The 20,035-nt window shown below is 39.6% G+C and overlaps 1 protein-coding gene across 3 annotated transcripts in view; it reads right to left on the bottom strand.

Annotated features, from left to right (window-relative positions):
• The window catches only part of PTCHD1 (patched domain containing 1), a 105,589-nt gene that overhangs the window by 39,227 nt on the left and 46,327 nt on the right, over window positions 1-20,035 (bottom strand). For all 3 annotated transcript variants that reach the window (XM_075263825.1, XM_075263824.1, XM_075263826.1), the window contains one exon: window positions 18,444-19,104. In XM_075263825.1, coding sequence (XP_075119926.1) covers window positions 18,444-19,104 — 661 coding nt within the window. The remainder of the gene's footprint in view (window positions 1-18,443; window positions 19,105-20,035) is intronic.

The raw sequence follows: 20,035 nt of genomic DNA, 5'->3' as shown, positions 1-20,035 counted from the left end.
TTATAATGTGGTCTCTTTTACGTATAAAAGAGAAACTTTATAAGGAGGGTATTGTTAAAGGGGCTAGTTATAAGGGGGAACTATTATTTGTAAGAGGGCTGTCATTTATAAGTGGGTATTATTGTTAAGAGAGCTAATATTGATACTATTATTTGTAAGGGGGGCTATTACTGATAAGGGGGAACCATTACTGATATAGTGCACTTTTTATAAGCAGGGAGTATTATTTATAAGGAGATGCTATAATAACATATGGGGGTGTGTGAAAATCTTTTAGGCAGTACAAAGGTGGTTAATTGACTTGTGTGTGGGCATAAGAGGGGGTAGTTCTTACTCAGCGATAGGCATACCCCTTTAATGAGCGATATGCATAATTTTCAGATTTTCTGTGAGATTTTAATTAGAGATGAGCGAACAGTAAAATATTCAATATTCATTTTGAATAGCCGCTCAATATTCGACTATTTGAATGAATATCGAACCCCATTATAGTCTATGGGGGATAATGCTTCGTTTCAGGGGATCCCACCATTCGACTCAGGAGGGTCACCAAGTCCACTATAAAACCTCAGCAAATGATGCCAACACCTCTGGAATGCAACTGGGACAGCAGGGGAAGCATGTCTGGGGGCATCTAACATGCCCAAGTCACAGTTTTACCCCACTATCACAGCCTATCAACTACACACTTTCCACACTCAAAAAAAACACTTTTAAAGCGGGAAAATACCTGGAAACCGTCTTTCCTCCCCAATTGGATGGACAGAAACCCAAATTTTAAGCTAAAGAAACATTACCAAGCACCCCTTTAAATCACGTTGCCCAAAAAATTGGATTCAGCTTACATAGCCTGACTGAATTTCGGTGTCTCCCAGGTAGGTTTGGGGGTTACACACCGTGAAAAAACTGGATTGAGCGTACATAGCCTGACTGAATTTCTGTGTCTCCCACCTAGGTTTTGGTGGTACACACCGTCGATATCTGGATTGAGCGTACATACCCTGACTGAATTTCAGTGTCTCCCACCTAGGTTTTGAGGGTACACACCATCAATATCTGTATTGAGCGAACATAGCCTGACTGAATTTCTGTGTCTCCCACCTAGGTTTTGGGGGTACACACCGTCGATATCTGGATTGAGTGTACATAGCCTGACTGAATTTCGGTGTCTCCCACCTAGGTTTTGGGGGTACACACCCTGGATATCTGGATTGAGCATACATAGCCAGATGTAATTGCTCTGTATCCCTGTTTTGGGGGTTACACACTGCCTGAAAAGCTTGGTTCAGCCTATATGGCTGGACTGAATTGCTCTGTATCCCTGTTAGATGTTTGGGGGGACACTGCCTGCAAAGCTGGGTTGAGCATATATCGCTGGACTGAATTGCTCCGTATCCCTGATTTGGGGGGACACCCCGTGGAAAGCTCGACTCCTCTCTCTGCAGTATATAGCTCTGAAAAGAGCTGTTGTTGTTCTTCCGTTTTTCCCTGCCTAATAGAAGTTATCTATCCCTCAGCAGATCTCTCTCTCTCCCTATCTCTCACCGCAAATGAGACGAAGATGGCGCTGGCTATTCTTATAAATGGGAGGTCACATGTTTTCGGCAGCCAATGGGTTTTTAAAATTTTTTTTCAATGCCCTCGTTGTCGTAGTTCCTGTCCCACTTCCCCTGCACAGTTATTGGTGCAAAAAAAGCGCCAGGGAAGGTGGGAGGGGATACGAATTTTTACTGCGTATGTCACGTGGTATTCGATTGCAAACAAATACCTCGAAAACCTATTCGATCGAACGGTGTTCGTTCATCTCTAGTTTTAATCTTCTTAACTCTATTATTGGAAATATTGCCATAGACTATGACTGTTGTCATACCGAGTGTGGCCAATATTTTATCCAGTAATCATTTTATGTTGGCAGCCTGTGCTATGAACTTGCAGTTGGCGTTCGCGTTCTAGAAATTCCACATGGATTTCAGAAAAAGTTAAATCCCTGGATACTCAGAGATTAAAGCTTTCAAATCTGTCTGCAGTCTGTTGATACTGTATCTTTACTTTATAAATCCAGATGTGTATTTTATCTGAAATACTCTGTGGGTTTAAATGCACAGAGATCTAAATTTCTGACACATCCAGTTAAAACCAAATCCGTTAAGAAAATTCACCCTAAGAAAGTACCATTAAAATAAAAGAGCAATATTCATAAATGAGCAAGAGAAAATTTACATATTTTGGCAGAGCATAAAATATTAAAATGCAATTGATAATTTGTTTCTTGGGAAATATTCCTTCTTCCGTCAAATAAAATACACTTCACATATTTCAAAGGGAATCATTCACCAGAACGCAGAATATCAACCCCGCCATGCAAAAGGTTAGGAATCAGTGTTTTCCCATTGTGAATTGGGGTCTCCATGGCAAAGAGATCACTGTTTCTGGCAATATGTAAATTTGTAAGGTTATGAAGCCAAGATATAAATATGTAAAGTCATCTGAATATGTAAGTTCTTTGGAGCAAAATAGGTGTTGACATTTACCTCTTTGGAGCAACATCAATGCTCAGGCAAAAATAATGGGGGGGGGGGGAAACCATTTGATTCAGGTGACCATATATTAACCCCTTCTCTCTCCTAAAAGATATCACTTACAGGGATTGTCTTATAAGGGCAGCCTTGTAAGGATAAGCATGTACTACAAGAACAGGCTGGGTGCCTTTTGTCCTTGGCTTGCCTCTTTTTGTAATTAAAATTGTATGTGACTTTCTTTTCACCTCCTCCTCTTCATCTTGTGCACATATACATTTATTTTCTTACACAGTACAGTTAACAAAAGATAAATGTCCATCATGAAGAGCAAACGTAGACTTATCATGGTTGTCCTCATTTTTACTTATACACTCTTTGCTACTAAATAGCATGCATTGTACAATGAATAGATGTACTGTAACTAGGGCTGAGCCGATCTTCAAATTTCAGGATTGTTTTTAAAATCCAATTTCCGATCATTTTCCATTCGAATCCGATCCTGATCCCAATTCTGATCCCAATGCAAGTCAATGGGATTTTCTTAATAATTGAAGATCGGATTTTAAAAACGATACTATTTACTACACAGCATGTAGTCCAAAAATTGTTTCAACTTTTGGACTCCACGCTGTGTAGTGATTAAAAAAAAATCCCCCCTGGTGTCCGCTTACCTGCACAGATCTGCTGCCACTCCCAGTTCTTCTTGGTCCGGTCTTGGTCTCTCCTTCACAGGCCTCTCTGAAGGCATGTGAAGGAGAGAGGACCAGACCAGAAGAGGGCAGCAGCAGCACTTCTTTGCAGGTAAGTTGAACAAAGTTCGCGAGTAGATAGATACTACTGTACATTGACTTGTCTATCTACTAGTATCTATCTACTCGCGAACTTGCCTCATAGTCCTCACAGCAGCGCAGCACACAGTGATTTACAGCAGCCTGCCACTCTTCTGCTTCGTCCCTGTTTTACCGTATATTCAGCTGAGTATACAGTAAAACAGGGACAAAGCAGAAAAGTGGCAGGCTGCGGTAAATCCATAGGAATGAATGGATGCAGCCAGCATGCAGGGGGTTAAGCGTCTGGCTGCTTCCATTCATTCCTATGGGTGCTAAGCTTTTCCCACAATGATTGGCCAGTAGCCAAGCATTGTGGGAAATAACCTCCAATCTCAATCCCACCCGAAAAGATTGGGATCGGCATTCCGATCACGATCGTTAAATTTACTCGATCGCCGATCGGAATCCGAACATTTCCGATCCTGATCGCTCAACCCTAACTGTAACAAGTTGATATTTGATTTTTTAAGGTAATTGTCTCTATGAATGGTTGTCCTTTGTATATTGAAACTCAATAATTAGTAATTGTTTATAAATAATAATGACATAATTACATTATCTTATAAAAACAACCTCTTCCATATGCCCTATTAGGACATCTATGCATATCTTATAGATGGTATCTGCAACATATGCTTCTAACAGATCCTCACATGCAGTGAACTTAGCCTAAGGCCGCTGGCAGACTACCATGTGTATTTTGTGGTCCACAAACTAGTAATCAGTGTTCCTTTTTTGTGGACAGTGTCTTCAGAGTATGTCCAGTATGTCTTCAGTGTTTCTTCAGCATCAGTGCCATGTGTCTGCAAAAACAGTGTACCATCATTGTGTCATTCTAGTTTGGGAATCCACAAAAAAAAACACAGGAAACATCTAATGATGTCCCTAGCTTGCTTGAAAAAATGGACAGCACACTGATGACACATGGAGAACATCAGTTGACCATCCTAGGTTTTTAGTCTCCCATAGACTTCTATGGGCAAATCTGTTCAGCAAACACTGGACAGAATAGAACCTGCTTTATATTTTGTGGCATGAACTCCTGGCTCGCACACTAATCAGTGGAAATCACTGGGCCCATAGAAATGAGTGGGTCAGTGTGCTAACCAGGAAAAACACAGAGAGCACATTGATCTTGCCCACGGTCATCTGCAAGAGGCCAAAGGTGAGTTACACAGTCACATGTCAGGGCAACAGTCCAGGATGGAAAATATAGAATAGGTCTTATTCCTGTCCTATTTTTCAGCACTTGCATCCATGGCTCCTATTTATTTAATGAAAGTGGCCGCGGAAGCACTGCCAATACACGGTAGTCCCCTGTGCTCCACTCATGCCGTTAATTCAAGCCCATGGAAAAGACATGGTCGTGTGCAACCGGCTTTACTCTTTGTTCGGTTCTTCTATAATTCCTCCTAGGAAATCATACATAAATGAACAACTGTTGTTACCAAATGGTGTTACCTACTGGTGCCGTCAGTGCCAGTCTGTGTAGGTCCACACCCCAAAAGGAAAGGTAACACCCAGTTATCAACTTTTAGCTATTGAGGGCATATCAGGGACAACACAACGTAGTCTTCTCAGAAAAGATTTTCATGAATTGTTAGTAGTGGCTTCAGGCAACCTGTTATATCATGTAATGTGTAAAGGGAAGCAAGGGCTCTAGAACTGTATGGGGAGATTTACCAGTCTGCAATCGCTGTACAGAGCTACAGAATATGTCAGTGTTATAAGAACACCCTGGAATAGATAAGTAGGTTTACAAAAATGATCTATGAGAACAGAGTTTAGTTCGTAGATTCAAGATGTAAATGACCACAAGTTTGCACTTATATACTGGCTTTGTTTGGCTTGTGATATAAAACCTTTATCCAACAATATTGCATAAAGAACGGGACATGGGACATGTAAAAATCTCTGACTATTACCGAAGCGCATGTGAAAGCGGCCTAAGAAGCCTGCTATGGTTATATGATCAATTATGTGCACATACCATATAAAATACGTACACAATTAGATAATGTCAAAATATCTTGTCTGCAAATGGATTATTTTCCTGCATCTTGGAAAGAGCTTGTCTTCCACCATCTTCTGGAAATGAATGAAGTCTGTCTTACATTCATAAAAGAATCAAAAGGACATCCCACTGTGTATATTGATTTTGCATTTAGATTCCCAGGTAGCTCATATCATTTTTCACAGATGAATAATGTTATCAACAAAAAAATATAGCTCATACTTGTACACTTAAGTAAAAATTCTATTTCTGTCTGTATAAACATCGGCTTTAGCAGCGGGGGATTTTAAGACCTCTAGTTTAAACTGTTAACACTATAAATCATAGGCTGGGTATTATTAACTTGATATTGTTCTAATACCTTACTATTTTGAAAAATATGCATTTTCATGGAAATATTTGTCCTTTGAGATCGCTACAGATATTATGAAGGATACATACTGCGATGAAATGCTTGACTTTTACCCCCGCACAATTTGTGTGTACTAAATACGATGAAAGAGGCTTCAAGAAATGCTAAACCTACAAATTAAAGTAGACAAGAAATACAAGTACCCTCACCATTTATTAACCTACAAGATTTTCTGCAGGTGTGCTATAATATTCATCCAGAGAAGATGGGTGGAGATTAAAAGGAGGTCTGTCAACAGATCCCAGTATATCAACTGAGCCCCATAGATAGGATGGGGATCACCTGAGTCAAATTACATTTTCTCTTTGTCAATAGAATATGATATAAGTTCTGCTCTTCATAAGCAGGTTAGCTAGAAGTAGAGAAGAACTGAAGGTACATCAGCAGTAATTAAAGATGGCGTTCATTAAAGATGACCTTTCATGTCCTCATGATGTGCGGTATTATATACTGCAAGAAAGCCGACACTGCAATGAATTCAATTCACTGTTGGCATTCCTGATAAGTGCCCCAGTGCTGGAGATATCAGTGACGTTAATTTCAACACCGTTATCTACCCACTGTCAGAAGGGCGGGCCTTAAAGCCTACTGTCATTGGTGTGCAGTGAGAAACACCCTTTAACAGTACAGTCGTGGAGGGGGATCCTTCCTCACAGTCCAGTGATGACACTAGGTTGTAAGGCCTTCCCATCCGACACTAGAGAGATGCCGAAATTAACAATCGGATATATTCAGCAATGGGCACATAATAGGAAAGCTTACATTGATGAGAACATGAATGGTCCCCTTTATGCTTGATAACTGATCCTGAAGTTTAATGGCGTTCCAGAGTAGAGTACAGTATTTTCATCTGTGACATATATGGCATAACATTAGGAGAACATCCATCGCTGTAACATGGGGATCTTTGATCACACTATAAATATGGATCCTGATCCTGCATATGTCATTGCTGCAATCTTAATGACTCATTTTAAAAAGTTATCATTTAGAGATGGGCAAATGGGTTCATACCAAGCCAGGTTCAACCCATAGACTTCAAATTGTTCCTTATTTTTAATAAAGCCAAATAAATAGAAAATTGTCTTAGGTGAACTAAAATGGCCGCTGCACCTTACTGACCTTCTCTTACCTCTTTTGGGCCTCCTCGTGGCATTTGGTACATTCCTGATGATGTCTGGTTCTCTTCTGGGTACAGGGTCAACACTAAGGCCTGTGATTGGGCCTCCAGTGGTAAAATCATGACCCTCGGTGTGGCCATTTGACCGCTGGTGGCCAAATCACAGGCCTCAGCAGTGAACCTGGGACGTCACAGAAGAGTGATGGACAGCACCAGGAGAGCACCGGTGAGGTGTACCATACATGCACTATTTTTGTAATCATTATTCACTGGTCAACATAATTTGGTGTGAATGTATAGGCTGCTCTTTTTTGGCTAATTATTTTTTCCAATTTTCTGACCATAGTTATCTGCTTTACATAACTCTGACTTGACATGAATGTATTCTTTAAAGCTTTTGTTTGTGGTAGGAATCTTCAAAAATTCATTGACATCAGCAGGAAACCCTTTTGGAATACGTTTGTAAACATTCTATTATTTAAGGCAAAGCAAACTTATATTGTATTTCCACATCCCAAGATTGCGGCATTTCAAGTCATATTTGTTAATTACGATAATCCATCTGCTTTCAGCTGACAACATAATTACAAATTTAGCAGTTTGCTGTTCAACTATTCCATTTACCTAAATGGGAATGTTGTCTGCATTGTATAAATTGTAATTTCAGAGATTAGCAGCTGTGCAGATGTTTATATTTTAAATAATAGTCAATTGCTGTAGACTCTTCAAATAATGTTCTGTATTTCACTTCCAAATCACAATTTTCTTGGAACACTGTTTAAAAATATTTATTGGCAAGGCGTCCCGACCATCACTGGCAGCAATTTCTTAAATGAGAAGAAAACGTTCTGAAATGTTATTTTATCTACTGCATGCATGGAGCGTCAAAAAAGAAAAGTAGAAAAGGTACAGACGGGAACAGTTTTTAGAATGCTTTATGCTGGATGTAAGAGTTAATTTGTCATTTCAGTGTTGTTATACAAGCAGGCCTATGCTCGGGTTTCCTAGAAGCTAGGCTTAGTGGTCGCTAGGAGTCCTCAGCCAAGTAATTTCTTATCTTATTAGAGGAGAGCAAAATGCGTAGTACTTCATTTCTAAATCCCTTTTTTTTAGCCTAAACACATGATTTTTTTTTTTTTTTTTTTTTTTTTATGTAGATTTTGAGCCCCACATAGAGCTCACAATGTACATTTTTTTCCCTATCAGTATGTCTTTTTGTAATATGGGATGGAAAATCCATGCAAACACAGGGAGAACATACAAACTCCTTGCAGATGGTTTTCTGCCCTTGGTGGGATTTGAACACCAGGACTCCAGCGCTGCAAGGCTGCAGTGCTAACCACTGAGCCACCGTGTGGCCCCTAAACACATGATTTTTCTACTTGGTATTAACTCATAAATAAACTGCAAAGTACTCTATGTGCTGACATTTTACAAAACAAAACTATAGCCTGCCACCCTAGCAAGGAAACTGACCACCACATTATATAGAGAAGTGTGCAGAGGATAAGAATAGTAGTAGTTGGGTTCAAAGTGGCTTTCATTTCCACTAATCCCTCCAGCACATTGCAGGGGCTTCAGCCATGAGGAGGGGGCCTATAACATGGAGAATGGTAGTAGTAGGTTCCCACAGGGTACTCCCAGTTTTTAAGTCTCCCTGAGCCTGAGGGAGGTTGGGGTGCCCTTGATGTTAATAGGTGAAGAACTCAGGAGACAATGAATGGAACAAGTAACTCAGTTTGCTGTATCTTTCTAAGAACAATTAAATAGTGAATCTTCTATAGAAATGGAAGGCACCATGTAGACTGCAGTTGAGGCTGTAAGTAAGTATTCTCAGTTCAAGCAATCCCCTTAAATTGTAACCTTTCCTATTTCACAAAAACACCATAAAGTACCAGCAATTGCTCAAGCTATGATTTACATATTTCAAAAACGATACCTGGCTTGAGACTCATAAGTTGGGTCATAGCTATGAGGGCAGTACAAAAATCACTTACAGTCGTGCACCACATTTACAAAAAAATAGTAACTAATGGTTTATCCTCTGACTGCGATATGGAATACTCTGGCTCTGACTTGTAGCCAAGATTGAAGTCAACCTTCTCTGTAACAAAGAGATTTAGGCCAATTTTAAACAAATATTAGTAAAAGTTATGTTTTAGTATTTACTCCTACAGTGATCTAGTTAAGTACCTTGAGTAAATTACCCATCAGTGACTCTTCTCTGTAACATGGTGGAAAGGTATTCACTAGTCCTGCCCCTGAGTAGAATATTCTGGTCTAGAAATGTACCATCTTGCCAACTACAACTGCAATGGTTCAGCCCAATTAAAGGTATCCAACATTTGTAACCAGTAATAAACAGTTCAAGAACATTAGCAAGATATTTATCAAAGTAACTGATATAAGTATAGTTTTCTCTTTCTAGTGTCCCTATCCATACTCCGCGCTGGTCCTCCCTGCTCACAGAAACTATTCTGATTTATTGGGTGGGATGGCAGCTTCTATACTTACCTCTAAAGGCTGTATTTCACAGAATCCTATATGTACTGTAGCTTTCTCCCACTTCCACTTTCAAACAATCTTGTTACTCCACCTTCAGTATCATAATGTCAGAATGTTCACTTCTCCAACTCTCAGTCTTTAATATGGGGCAAGCTGGAAAACAGCTGGGATACATGCTATGCCCATCTCATATCCATGTCGTCACCAAAAGATACAACAGATATGAGAGCAGCAACATGCACCAATTGTACTATACAATTTCCACCCACTGTTTTGTGATGACTGTAGTAAAGCCTACATAATGGGTTGGATTTTTTTTATTTTTTTTTTTACGCATTTTGATGTCTTGCTATACTTTTTAGGGTAAGATTAATTTATTGACTTTTTGCCATGCCCAACATATAATAATACACTAGCAAAGAAAAAAAAATCACATTGCATGCTTTACTGCTAACATAGAACAGAGGAGAACTGATTTTACATCTTTATATTTTCCAAGGTTTGTTTTTTCTAAATTGGAAAGTCTACTTGGTATTATCGGCAACTCTCAAGGATTAGCCTGCAGCTCTTCTGTAAACATCAAGGAAAAGTCTAATAAATGTAGCTATATTTAGATGTGCCTATATGTAACAAGTATATACAATGAGGCACTGGAATGATCTAGAACTATTTATAGAGGGGTTAATTACATACAAAGGAGAGAAAAGAATCCTACTATTCAAGGTACTATGTACTTCAGAAAATTAGAGATAATGTGCTGTGTTGTGGAGTAAAACATATGGAATATTTTGAAAATAATTGGAAAATATAAAGGCTATATCTGAGCGCAGCTAATAGACCGCAACATTTTCATTCTTTATTTTTTTTTATCTTCTTATATTAGGCAACTAAAATTTATCGTAAAAAATACATCATTCAAACAGTCTGGGAGAGAAGAACACCCCTTTAATAAAATATGCATTCCTTAAACTGGGAATGTGTTTACCCAGGTTTTTTTTAAAATTTATATAATAATAATAATAATAATAATAATAATTAGAGATGAGCGAGTAGTACTCGATCGAGTAGGTGTTCGATCGAATACTACGGTATTCGAAATACTCGTACTCAATCGAACACTACTACATGTTCGAAGTTTAAGGTTCGATGCAGAACCAGCGTTGATTCGTAGAATGCTATACATTCTGCCAATCAACGCTGGTTCTTCTCTTACCTTTCCGAAGTCTTCTCCGCGCTGCATCCCCGCGTCTTCTTTCGGGTGGAATTCACTCTGCCTAGGCATCCGGCCTAGGCAGAGCCGACTGCGCATGCATGGGCATGCCCTCGCATGCGCAGTCGGCTCTGCTCAGGCGTCGGGCCGGGCAGAGCCGACTGCGCATGCGCAGTCGGCTCTGCCTAGGCCCTAATGCCTAGGCAGAGTGAATTCCAGCCGGAAGACGCCGTGGGGGCGCTGCGCCGGGAGAAGACTTCAAGGGGAATGCAGCCCGACCGTCACTTGTGGACTTGGTAAGTATAATTGTATCGAAATTTGCGAATCGGATTTCGAACCTCGGACATTTTAGTGTTCGCTCATCTATAATAATAATAATAATAATAATAATAATAATAAATGTAATATATAATACATTTCATCTATTGAATGTGACCGGTTTCCAATACTCAAATGCAAAAAGGTATTTATGAAATCTAATCTTTTGGACAACAACCTTTTACTACCCATAGACAATAGTAAAAACTACTTTGTACTTGATCATTTGGAACAACCTTACAATATGGAGGGTATAGGATCAGAATATTTTAAATAGAGATATGCTAAAAATAATTGGTAAATTCTTTCGAGCATATTTTCAATCTCCACTAAAGATATAAGATTTAGATATGAGATAAAGAAAATGTAAGATTTGCCTCATCGATTCGGCATTTTGGATGAGTGGCGGATTGTATAAGGTTCATTTTCCATAACATTAATAGGGTATAATAGAGTCTGTGAACGATGGAAAATTGGATCACTCCGTAAACTCAGTTGAATGAAATATCAATCCCGCCTTGAAAGTACTCTCAAGTTAGGTGGTAAGGGCTGTATATGAAAACGTGTATTATCTAGATATGTAAACCAGGCATAAACGGACTGTATAATTGGGAATTATACAATTGGAATAGTCACAATTTTATTTTTCAAATGCTACTTTAAATTTTTTTAATAGAGAAGCAAATAACACATTTTATAACACTGTATCCGCACTTACTCCTCTCTATGACTGTAAATGGAGCCTGCATGTTATACTTAGTACTTGTATAACAACTGGAATGTATTTCTGAAAATCTGCTCAGCTGGTCAGCAATAACATCATTCTCAGTCTATGTTAACAATGGTTTGTGCTTGTTTTGAACCAGAAATCAATTCTAGCTGGAATCCATCTATGTACACCGGTAAAAAAGCGAGGATACCATGATCGGTACTGAAAGAACAAATAATCAATCTGCATAATGGTCTGTTGGTAATGTCACCATGTAAGCTACACTCAAATATACAGAATTCGACAGATAGGGGTCAAGTATATAGGAGAGCAGAGACATCTGCATAATAAATGCTCCCATTGTTATTTGTCAGTGATCATTTATAATAAAGCTGTAATTGAGTTGAGCAACATTTCTATTGAAAATGTAATGTACTGTTCAAAAAATTTAGGCAAGTGTGGAAAAAAATTCTGCAAAGTAAGAACGCCTTCAAAAATACAAGTGTTGAGTCTATTCTTGTCAATTAAAAAATGAACTAAATGGAAAAAAGAGAAATCTAAATCACATCAATATTTGCTGTGACCAGAGTATAACTGGAAGTTCCTGCGTCCCTATGTAAAATCTGTAATGGGGACCCTATCCACTTTGTACCATTTAGAATAATAGTATATTTTTTGCAGCCTTTGGGGCCCCCTCTGGTCCGGTAATGACTGGTAGGCGTGGAAAAACAATGCTATAAAGTAATTATACTTTCAAAAATAGAAGCGTGTAACGTTTCTGCCCGTTCGGGTCCCTGCGCCCACAATACAATACACTTATTCAGAGAAGGGACTGTCGCCAAGTTGTCTCTGTCATTAGAACAGTTGTGGCAAGTAGGTAGGAACAAGTTTAGGACTCACTGTCTCTATCTTTCTCTTCTTGATTTCAGCAGCAGCACTGGGGAATTGCTCAAACAGCAATTCCCTAACAAAGTTTATTTTTTGTCAGTTATCAAAATGAGGTTAATGAACAAAGGAAAAATCTAGATCTCATCAATATTTGTTGTGATCTTTGTCCTTTGGATGAGGAGTCTTGCAAGTGATGATATGGCCCCCACAGAGACCTGAACTCAACATCATCCAGTCTGTCTGGGATTACATGAAGAGACAGAAGTATTATGTGGTTAGTTCTCAAAGATATTTGGAACAACCTCCTTGCCAAGTGCCTTCAGAAACTGTGTGCAAGCATGCCTAGAAGAATTAATGGAAGGCAAAAGGAGCGCTGAAACCAAATATTGATGTGATTTAGATTTCTCTTTTCTTCATTCATTCATGACATCGTGTTTACAAAATAAACTATAACACTTTTATTTTAGAAAACATTCTTTACAACATTTTGAGAACCAGAATCAAAATCAGCTTCAAATTCCTGAAGCAGAAATTTTCTGCCTGACAAATTTAACATAAAATTCCTCTGTTTGAACAGATTCTAAATTTTACATCAAATTGTGTAAGTCTATAATATAGTGTGAGAACTCCATGCGCAAGAAAGCAAAGATCTTACTTCCATGGCTTTCATGCTGACTGCCGAGATCTGAGAATGGTAGAGAAGAAGGAGGACAAAAGACCGGCTGTTGGCACACACCAGTTATTTGGCATGCAAACAGACCAATGAGAAGCCAAGTATTGGAGTCCGTATGAGCCCAGAGGGAAGGCCAAACCAGAGGAGTATACATGGCAACTTAGTTCTTGGTGAATGGACAGCAGAGTCTGCCAGATGAAGACAGTCTCCTTAAGACCACACATAACTTGTGCAAGCAAGAAGGAGAATTTGCTCTGGCCAGGTGGTTGAAGTTGAGCTGTAAGCACTAACTATTCCAAAGTTGTTCCATTTTCCTAAGTTACAGTAAATAATCTTATAGCGCCAATCTAATTGTTATTTCTATGTTCTTACTCTTGCACGTTACAAGTCATTATTATTACTTCATTAGTGTTAACCTTTTCTGGGAAGTCGAGATAGGTGAATTGGCTTGTACTAAGCCAGGTTTGTTACAAATATTCTAAATGTTTGTTTTTTATGAAACTGAGCAAATAGTTATTCAAACTCTTCAGACTCCAGAGTATAATAGGTGGAGGCCCAAACGAGGTGACCAAAATGAAAGAAACACTCATACTCACCTTTCATTTCCTCTCATGGGCCTCCTCGCGGAATCCAGCATTTTTCAGTGATGTCATCCACCCGGGTTCAGCGCTCATACCTGTCATTGGACCTCAACGTTGACCTAGGTGTGCCGAGGGTCATGATGTCATGAGACTCAGTGTGCCCATGTGACCACTTGTGGCCCAAACACAGGCCTCAGCTGTGACCCCTGGGCCAATAAATATAATAATATCACTTTAACTCTGGCTTTGTTTGCCTTAGAGAGCTAGAAATTACATAGATGGGTTCCTATGAGCCCTAAGAGTTTCTACACTATGTTTTAAACCAATCTAAAGTGTGTTTGTACCGAACTTGTTTGTCAAATTGAACCGGGGGCCTGAGCCACCAAACCATAACAAAAAACAAATTTTGAGAGGTTCACCCATCTCTACTGGAAAGATCGCACGAAAAATAGAGACAGTCATGGCATATGCAGGTATATTGGCAATTGTAACGTCAGAGGGCTAGAACTTCACCTAGTGTATCCTTCATTTTCTGATTTATGAGGATATATTACATACATTTTACAAGCCTAATTGGTATTTCTAGTGCTTTTTTGTGTTACAAAGAAAGTCAAATAATTAAAAAATAGTAAATATATAATTATACTTCTAAACTAGTTCACAAAACTAATAAATTAGACATATTATAAAATCATGTCTTTTTGGGGGATCTATGTTACAATATTGAAAATAAAATATGATTAAAATAATTAAAAGTAACAATGTGAAACTTTTCCAAAGCTTAACACTTTCATTTTATACGCTTTGATTGTAATAAATACTGGTAATTGTATGCCTAATACATAATGAAAACAAAGACAAAAAGTTACAGCTATTAGATGAGTGCATAATAAGTATATGCTAGGCTGGGCAACAATACCCCAGTCAATAGGGGATTAATTACTAAGCCATGTTCAATGAGCAGTCCCCAATGGCTCCTTGGTACTGTATTACTATGCAAAGAATCTCCTGCCAGCAAGAGAGCTCCGACACATTGTGGATTACATCTGGCTATTACTGCTAATACCTGTGTCACCTAAAAAAGGTGGAGGAGCAGAGGGTGATTAGGAGATGGTATATGTTCAGGACATGTACCTGTGATATATAATCCCAATTTTGGGGACAGCAGGAGAGGTACAGTAATAATGTGGTGACTGGGCTGCATCCTAGAACTAGGGTCAGTGTACAACATTTCGGTGCTACTTTTGTGTGAAGCTATGATCCGCTGAACACTGATGTTAGTGACAGGTCAGTGTTTTTCACTCTCCATTCAGATATGCAGCCAATATATAGTATCTCTTGGACGTTTAAAATATAACTTTTATTAATATGTGTTAAAACATACCCCCAAACAAAAGAGAGAAAAAATCCCCCATAAAATAACAGGCAGTAAAGGGAGCGTGTCTAATACTGTATCATTGGCTGTCAAAAATAGTGCACAGTAACCACTTAGTGCAATAAGGATGATGTGATTAAAGAGGACCTTTCACCGTTTTTGGGCACAGGCAGTTCTATATACTGCTGGAAAGCTGACAGTGCGCTGAATTCAGCGCACTGTTGGCTTTCCCGATCTGTGCCCCGGGTAAAGTGCTATCGGTCCCGATACCGTAGCGCTTTACAGACAGAAGGGTGTTTCTGACAGTTAGCCAGGGATGCCCTTCCGCCCAGCAGCGCCTATCGTGCTGTACTGTGGAACGGGGAGGAACTCCCCCCTTCCCTCTCCTGATAATACTCGTTTATGGATGTGTACTGTGAGCAGAGGCAGGGAGCGTTCCTCCCCACTCCACAGTACAGCGCGATAGGCGCCGCGAGGCAGAAGGACGTTCCTGGCTAAGTGTCAGAAACGCCCTTCTGACACTAAAGCGCTATGGTAACGGGACCGATAGCACTTTACCCGGGGCACAGATCGGGAAAGCCGACAGTGCGCTGAATTCAGCGCACTGTCAGCTTTCCAGCAGTATGTAGAACTGCCTGTGTCCAATCTGTTGAAGGGGCCTCTTTAAGTGTCAGCTTAGACCACAGCAGTCTCCATTGTGGTCCGATCTTAGACTCTGCCTCAACTGCAAGTGCTGTGCAGTTAAAGCGCATGGACCCCATAGACTATAATGGGGTCCGTGTGCTTACCGCGCACTACCCGCACGAATCATTCATGCGGGCAGTGCGCTGCAAGCACACGGACCCGTTATAGTCTATGGGGTCCGTGTGCTTTGACTGCACAGCGCTTCTCCTAAACACTCTCCTCCTGCTACTCGTGGACTTGGTGACTATCCTTTAGTCGAATAGCGGTTTCCCCTGAAACGAGCATTTTTTCCCATAGACTATAATGAGATTCGATATTCGATCGAGTAGTTGAATATTGAGACTCTACTCGAAACAAATATCGAATCTCGAATATTTCACTACTCGCTCATCTCTACTAATTATAAAATATTGTTTAGCCTGGACAAGCTCTTTAGTTTCCGCATGATAGAATCATAGGAGAATGGGTTTCCCCTGTAGCTTTGCGGGCAGGATTCCTCTTGCCTTTCCCCTTCCTACTCTGGTCCCTAATGTTCATCACTGCCCCTGCCATCCATTGTTCCCTTGTATTGGTTTCCTGCATGCAGTGTGTCTTCATATATTAGTCTTGCTCTGTAGACTGATGTTGTGCTCACCGTCCCTAACCCAAGATATCATGTGAAAAGGAATGCTAGGAAGTAGAGATAGTTCTATTTATATTACTGGCCCACATTGGATTTCTCTTTATGTTTGCTTTACGCTATTTTAAGGTGTTTCCATTTTAGCTTGCTTACACTCATGCTCTTACATGGTTACACTATATAGTCCCACTATAAGTGTCTAACATAGCACTTATAAGGATGTGGACAATTATAGAAGCTGTGCAATTTCAGGTTACCATTCAACAGTTTTTATGTTTACTTCTAGATTTATATTAAAATATTATCGAACCTAAGACCATAGAAACCTATATGCATCCCCAGATCAGCAGTTCCTGGTCTATCTTACGCTGAAATAGCAGCCTTATAGGCTGTATTGTTGCTATATATTAACAGTTGTGCCTTGCTATCCTGTATTGACATAGTTAAGCCATCTATATGGTTTTTGAATCCAATTTCTACAGATTTTACGGTAAAGTTAATGCTAACTCTTAACGTAATTCACAATAAATCCTTTTCCTCCCTCTCTCAGACGATGTGGAATTACTTCATTTTCAGCTGTAGTCTACTGAGGGATTTAATGCTGCTAATATGGCTTCTGGAGCAGTATGAACAGTGATCATAAAATATTACAAGATACTATGTGTCAAAGGGTGTAATTTCACAATTCACCTGCCAAGAGAATTGGCAGCCATAGGTATGCTGGAATCCACAAACAAAGAAGACGACTTTTCCTTTAAGTAACCAAATTCATTTCTCCCATATCTCATTGTATGTATTCTTTAAAGGGGCTCTAACATTGGGAAAAGTCATTTTTAACTAAACATATACTTGCATAGCCTTTAGAAAGGCTATTCCACGCCTACCTTTTGTATGTAAATTGCCTCAGTAGCTTTGAATGAGACGGTTTTATTCATATGCTAATTAGGCTACAGCATACACCTGGAGGATTACTCATCTCCCTGCTCTCACACACATAGCAGACGGTGCTCACTGAGACTTCAGGAGCTCACTGGAGCCTAATTAGCCTATGAATAAAAACAGGCTCATTCAATAACTACTGAAGTTGATTTACATACAAAAGGTAGGTGTGGAATAGCCTTTCTAAAGGCTATGCAAGTATATATTTAGTTAATAATGACTTTTCTCAATGAAAGAGCCCCTTTAATGTTGAAGTTTAACCCTTCAGTATATCATATGTTTAATTATTGTTTGGAAAAATGCTGCATTTGTGTCCACTCTTATAATTCTTTAGCTCCACTTTGGTTTAGGGCTCCAATTTTTTTGCAAAACAAATCCAATATCATATATTCAAACTTATACATCATTTCATAAATGCTAGGAGAACCCTTTGCAAGGTGTCAACCAAAAAACTCGCAATTGGGGGCCACAATTACTTATTACAAAGTAATTACAAAGTTACACTATGTTCATACGTGCACCTGGGTGTCCTCCGATGGACCAAAGCAATGGACACATGGCCACTAACAGTTCGGACACCGATAGTCCCTGACACACCGCATTGACTATAATGGGATCCATTGGGAGTCCACTTACAGCAGTTTTTTGACTACTGAATTTTGTACCAGGTCTGAACTCAGCCTTATATTGTTTTCAAAATCTGGTCATCCCATGACATATCTAGACATGTCAGACAAGAGGAAAGGTAAAGATAGTGTCAACCGTCACAACAACTACTTTTTCTCATATTCTGACTTTCCAGTCCCGATAACCTGATGTAAAGGAGAAAGTAATACAAATCAATAAACTACAAGTTATCCACAATATTCAGCTGTATAATCTGCTCAGCTCCTCCTGCTCTATAGTATGCAACCTGGAAATGGAGCAATATATATAACTTTACATGTACAGATAAGAAAATGTGCTGCAGGACCTTACGTTCATACTCATCAGTCTCATACTTATCGAGCTCATGGCATCTAAGAACAATAGAAAAAATAGGTTTACCTAGCATGATGAATGGTATTCCCAGGAACGTAGAATTATATTTTCCTCCTGTTAGATTGATGATCCCTGCGGCAGTGAGTGTGGACAGTGTGACAGTCACAAGCCCAAGTAGACCCAGCCAAGGTTTACTTCGGACACAGTCCTGCATTGAACAGCACAAGATGGCCAATGAAACAACTAAGGTAAGACTTGTGATCAGGTAACGTTCTGCAACCCTGCTGGTTTTCTGAAAATCTTCTCCTAGAGATGAAGACGTGAAAGGGTACATTTTGACCTCTCTATTTAACCTTTGAAAGCTTTCTACAGTATCGCAGAAAATAGATTCCCACTTTTCAGCCACCATTTCATTGATGGAGTTGATTGCCTGCAGATAATACGTGAGCTGAATGGCCTCGGCAGACTTAACGCGGTCTTTGCTGTGCACGGTGACACCTCCCAACTGATGCCCATTGTAAACTTCTCTGCCATCCCTTAACTGTGTGATGGGATAGGTAATGACAAAGTTTGTTCGATTTAAAGAGCGAGCTGCCTTCAGTTCCTCCAAGATGTGCACTATATCATCCACTATGCAGGTTTTGTCATTGCTTAACATACAGATATGAGCAAATGTATAATTGAACCCCGGTCGGTGGACCTGAATCCTTTTCACTGCAGAGTGGAACTGTAAAAGAGAGAAAGACACAAAATTATTAGATTTTAACATTATGCCCATGCACGAAAGTCAGATCTAAGAAATCTACATTCCGGCAGACATACAACTCTAAAGTCAGATAACCAACAAACTATCAGTAAAGTAGCCAAATAATTCGGAAGATAGAATCTGTAATAAATACTAATACAAGTGCTATAATAGATTGCTGAGAATGGTCTCTAATCCCGGGATTTATTTTGATTGCCTGTTTGGAGTTAGGAAGGAATTCTTATCCCCCAATTCGAGCCTATTGGCAACTACATAGGAATTTTGTACTTTCACATAGCTTAAAGAAGACATTTCATGTCCTCGGGCACATGCAGTGTTATATACCGCTAGAAAGAAGACAATTCGATATATACATGATGCTGAACGTGACCCCCCCAGTTCTAGTCTATGGAGGGGGTGCTCCTCACCGCTCAGTGTTATTGCTGGGCCATAAGGAACGCCCCCTCTGACAGTACAGCGATATAGACTCTACTGTTAGGAGGGGCGTTCGTCACAAACCATCTGAGTCTGAAGAACTATGCTAACTGCACCAATAGCTCTTCACCAATGGAACATAACCGGAAGGCCGCTGAATTCAGCGCACTGTCGGCTTTCTAGCGGTATGTAATACTGCATATGCCCGAGGACATGAAAGGTCCTCTTTAAGGGGTTGTTCAACCAATATTTTATTTTTTTTTTGAAGTATCAGAAAACTGGAAAAAAATGTAATGTCATAATTAAAGCAAAAACAATTTTTCCTAAATTAATAGTTCATTTGTATCTAAGAAACTTTGTTGGGTTGGTTCACACTAGCGCTTGTATTCCATCCGCAAGGTGTCCGCATGGAGACCCCCCCGGATGGAATACCAACGCTAATGCAAGCGCTGTGCAGTTAAGCACATGGAGCCCATAA

This window comes from Leptodactylus fuscus, chromosome 2, assembly GCF_031893055.1.
Source record: "Leptodactylus fuscus isolate aLepFus1 chromosome 2, aLepFus1.hap2, whole genome shotgun sequence".
Classification (NCBI taxonomy): Eukaryota; Metazoa; Chordata; class Amphibia; order Anura; family Leptodactylidae; genus Leptodactylus; species Leptodactylus fuscus.
This window is presented reverse-complemented; position numbering and strand designations above follow the sequence as displayed.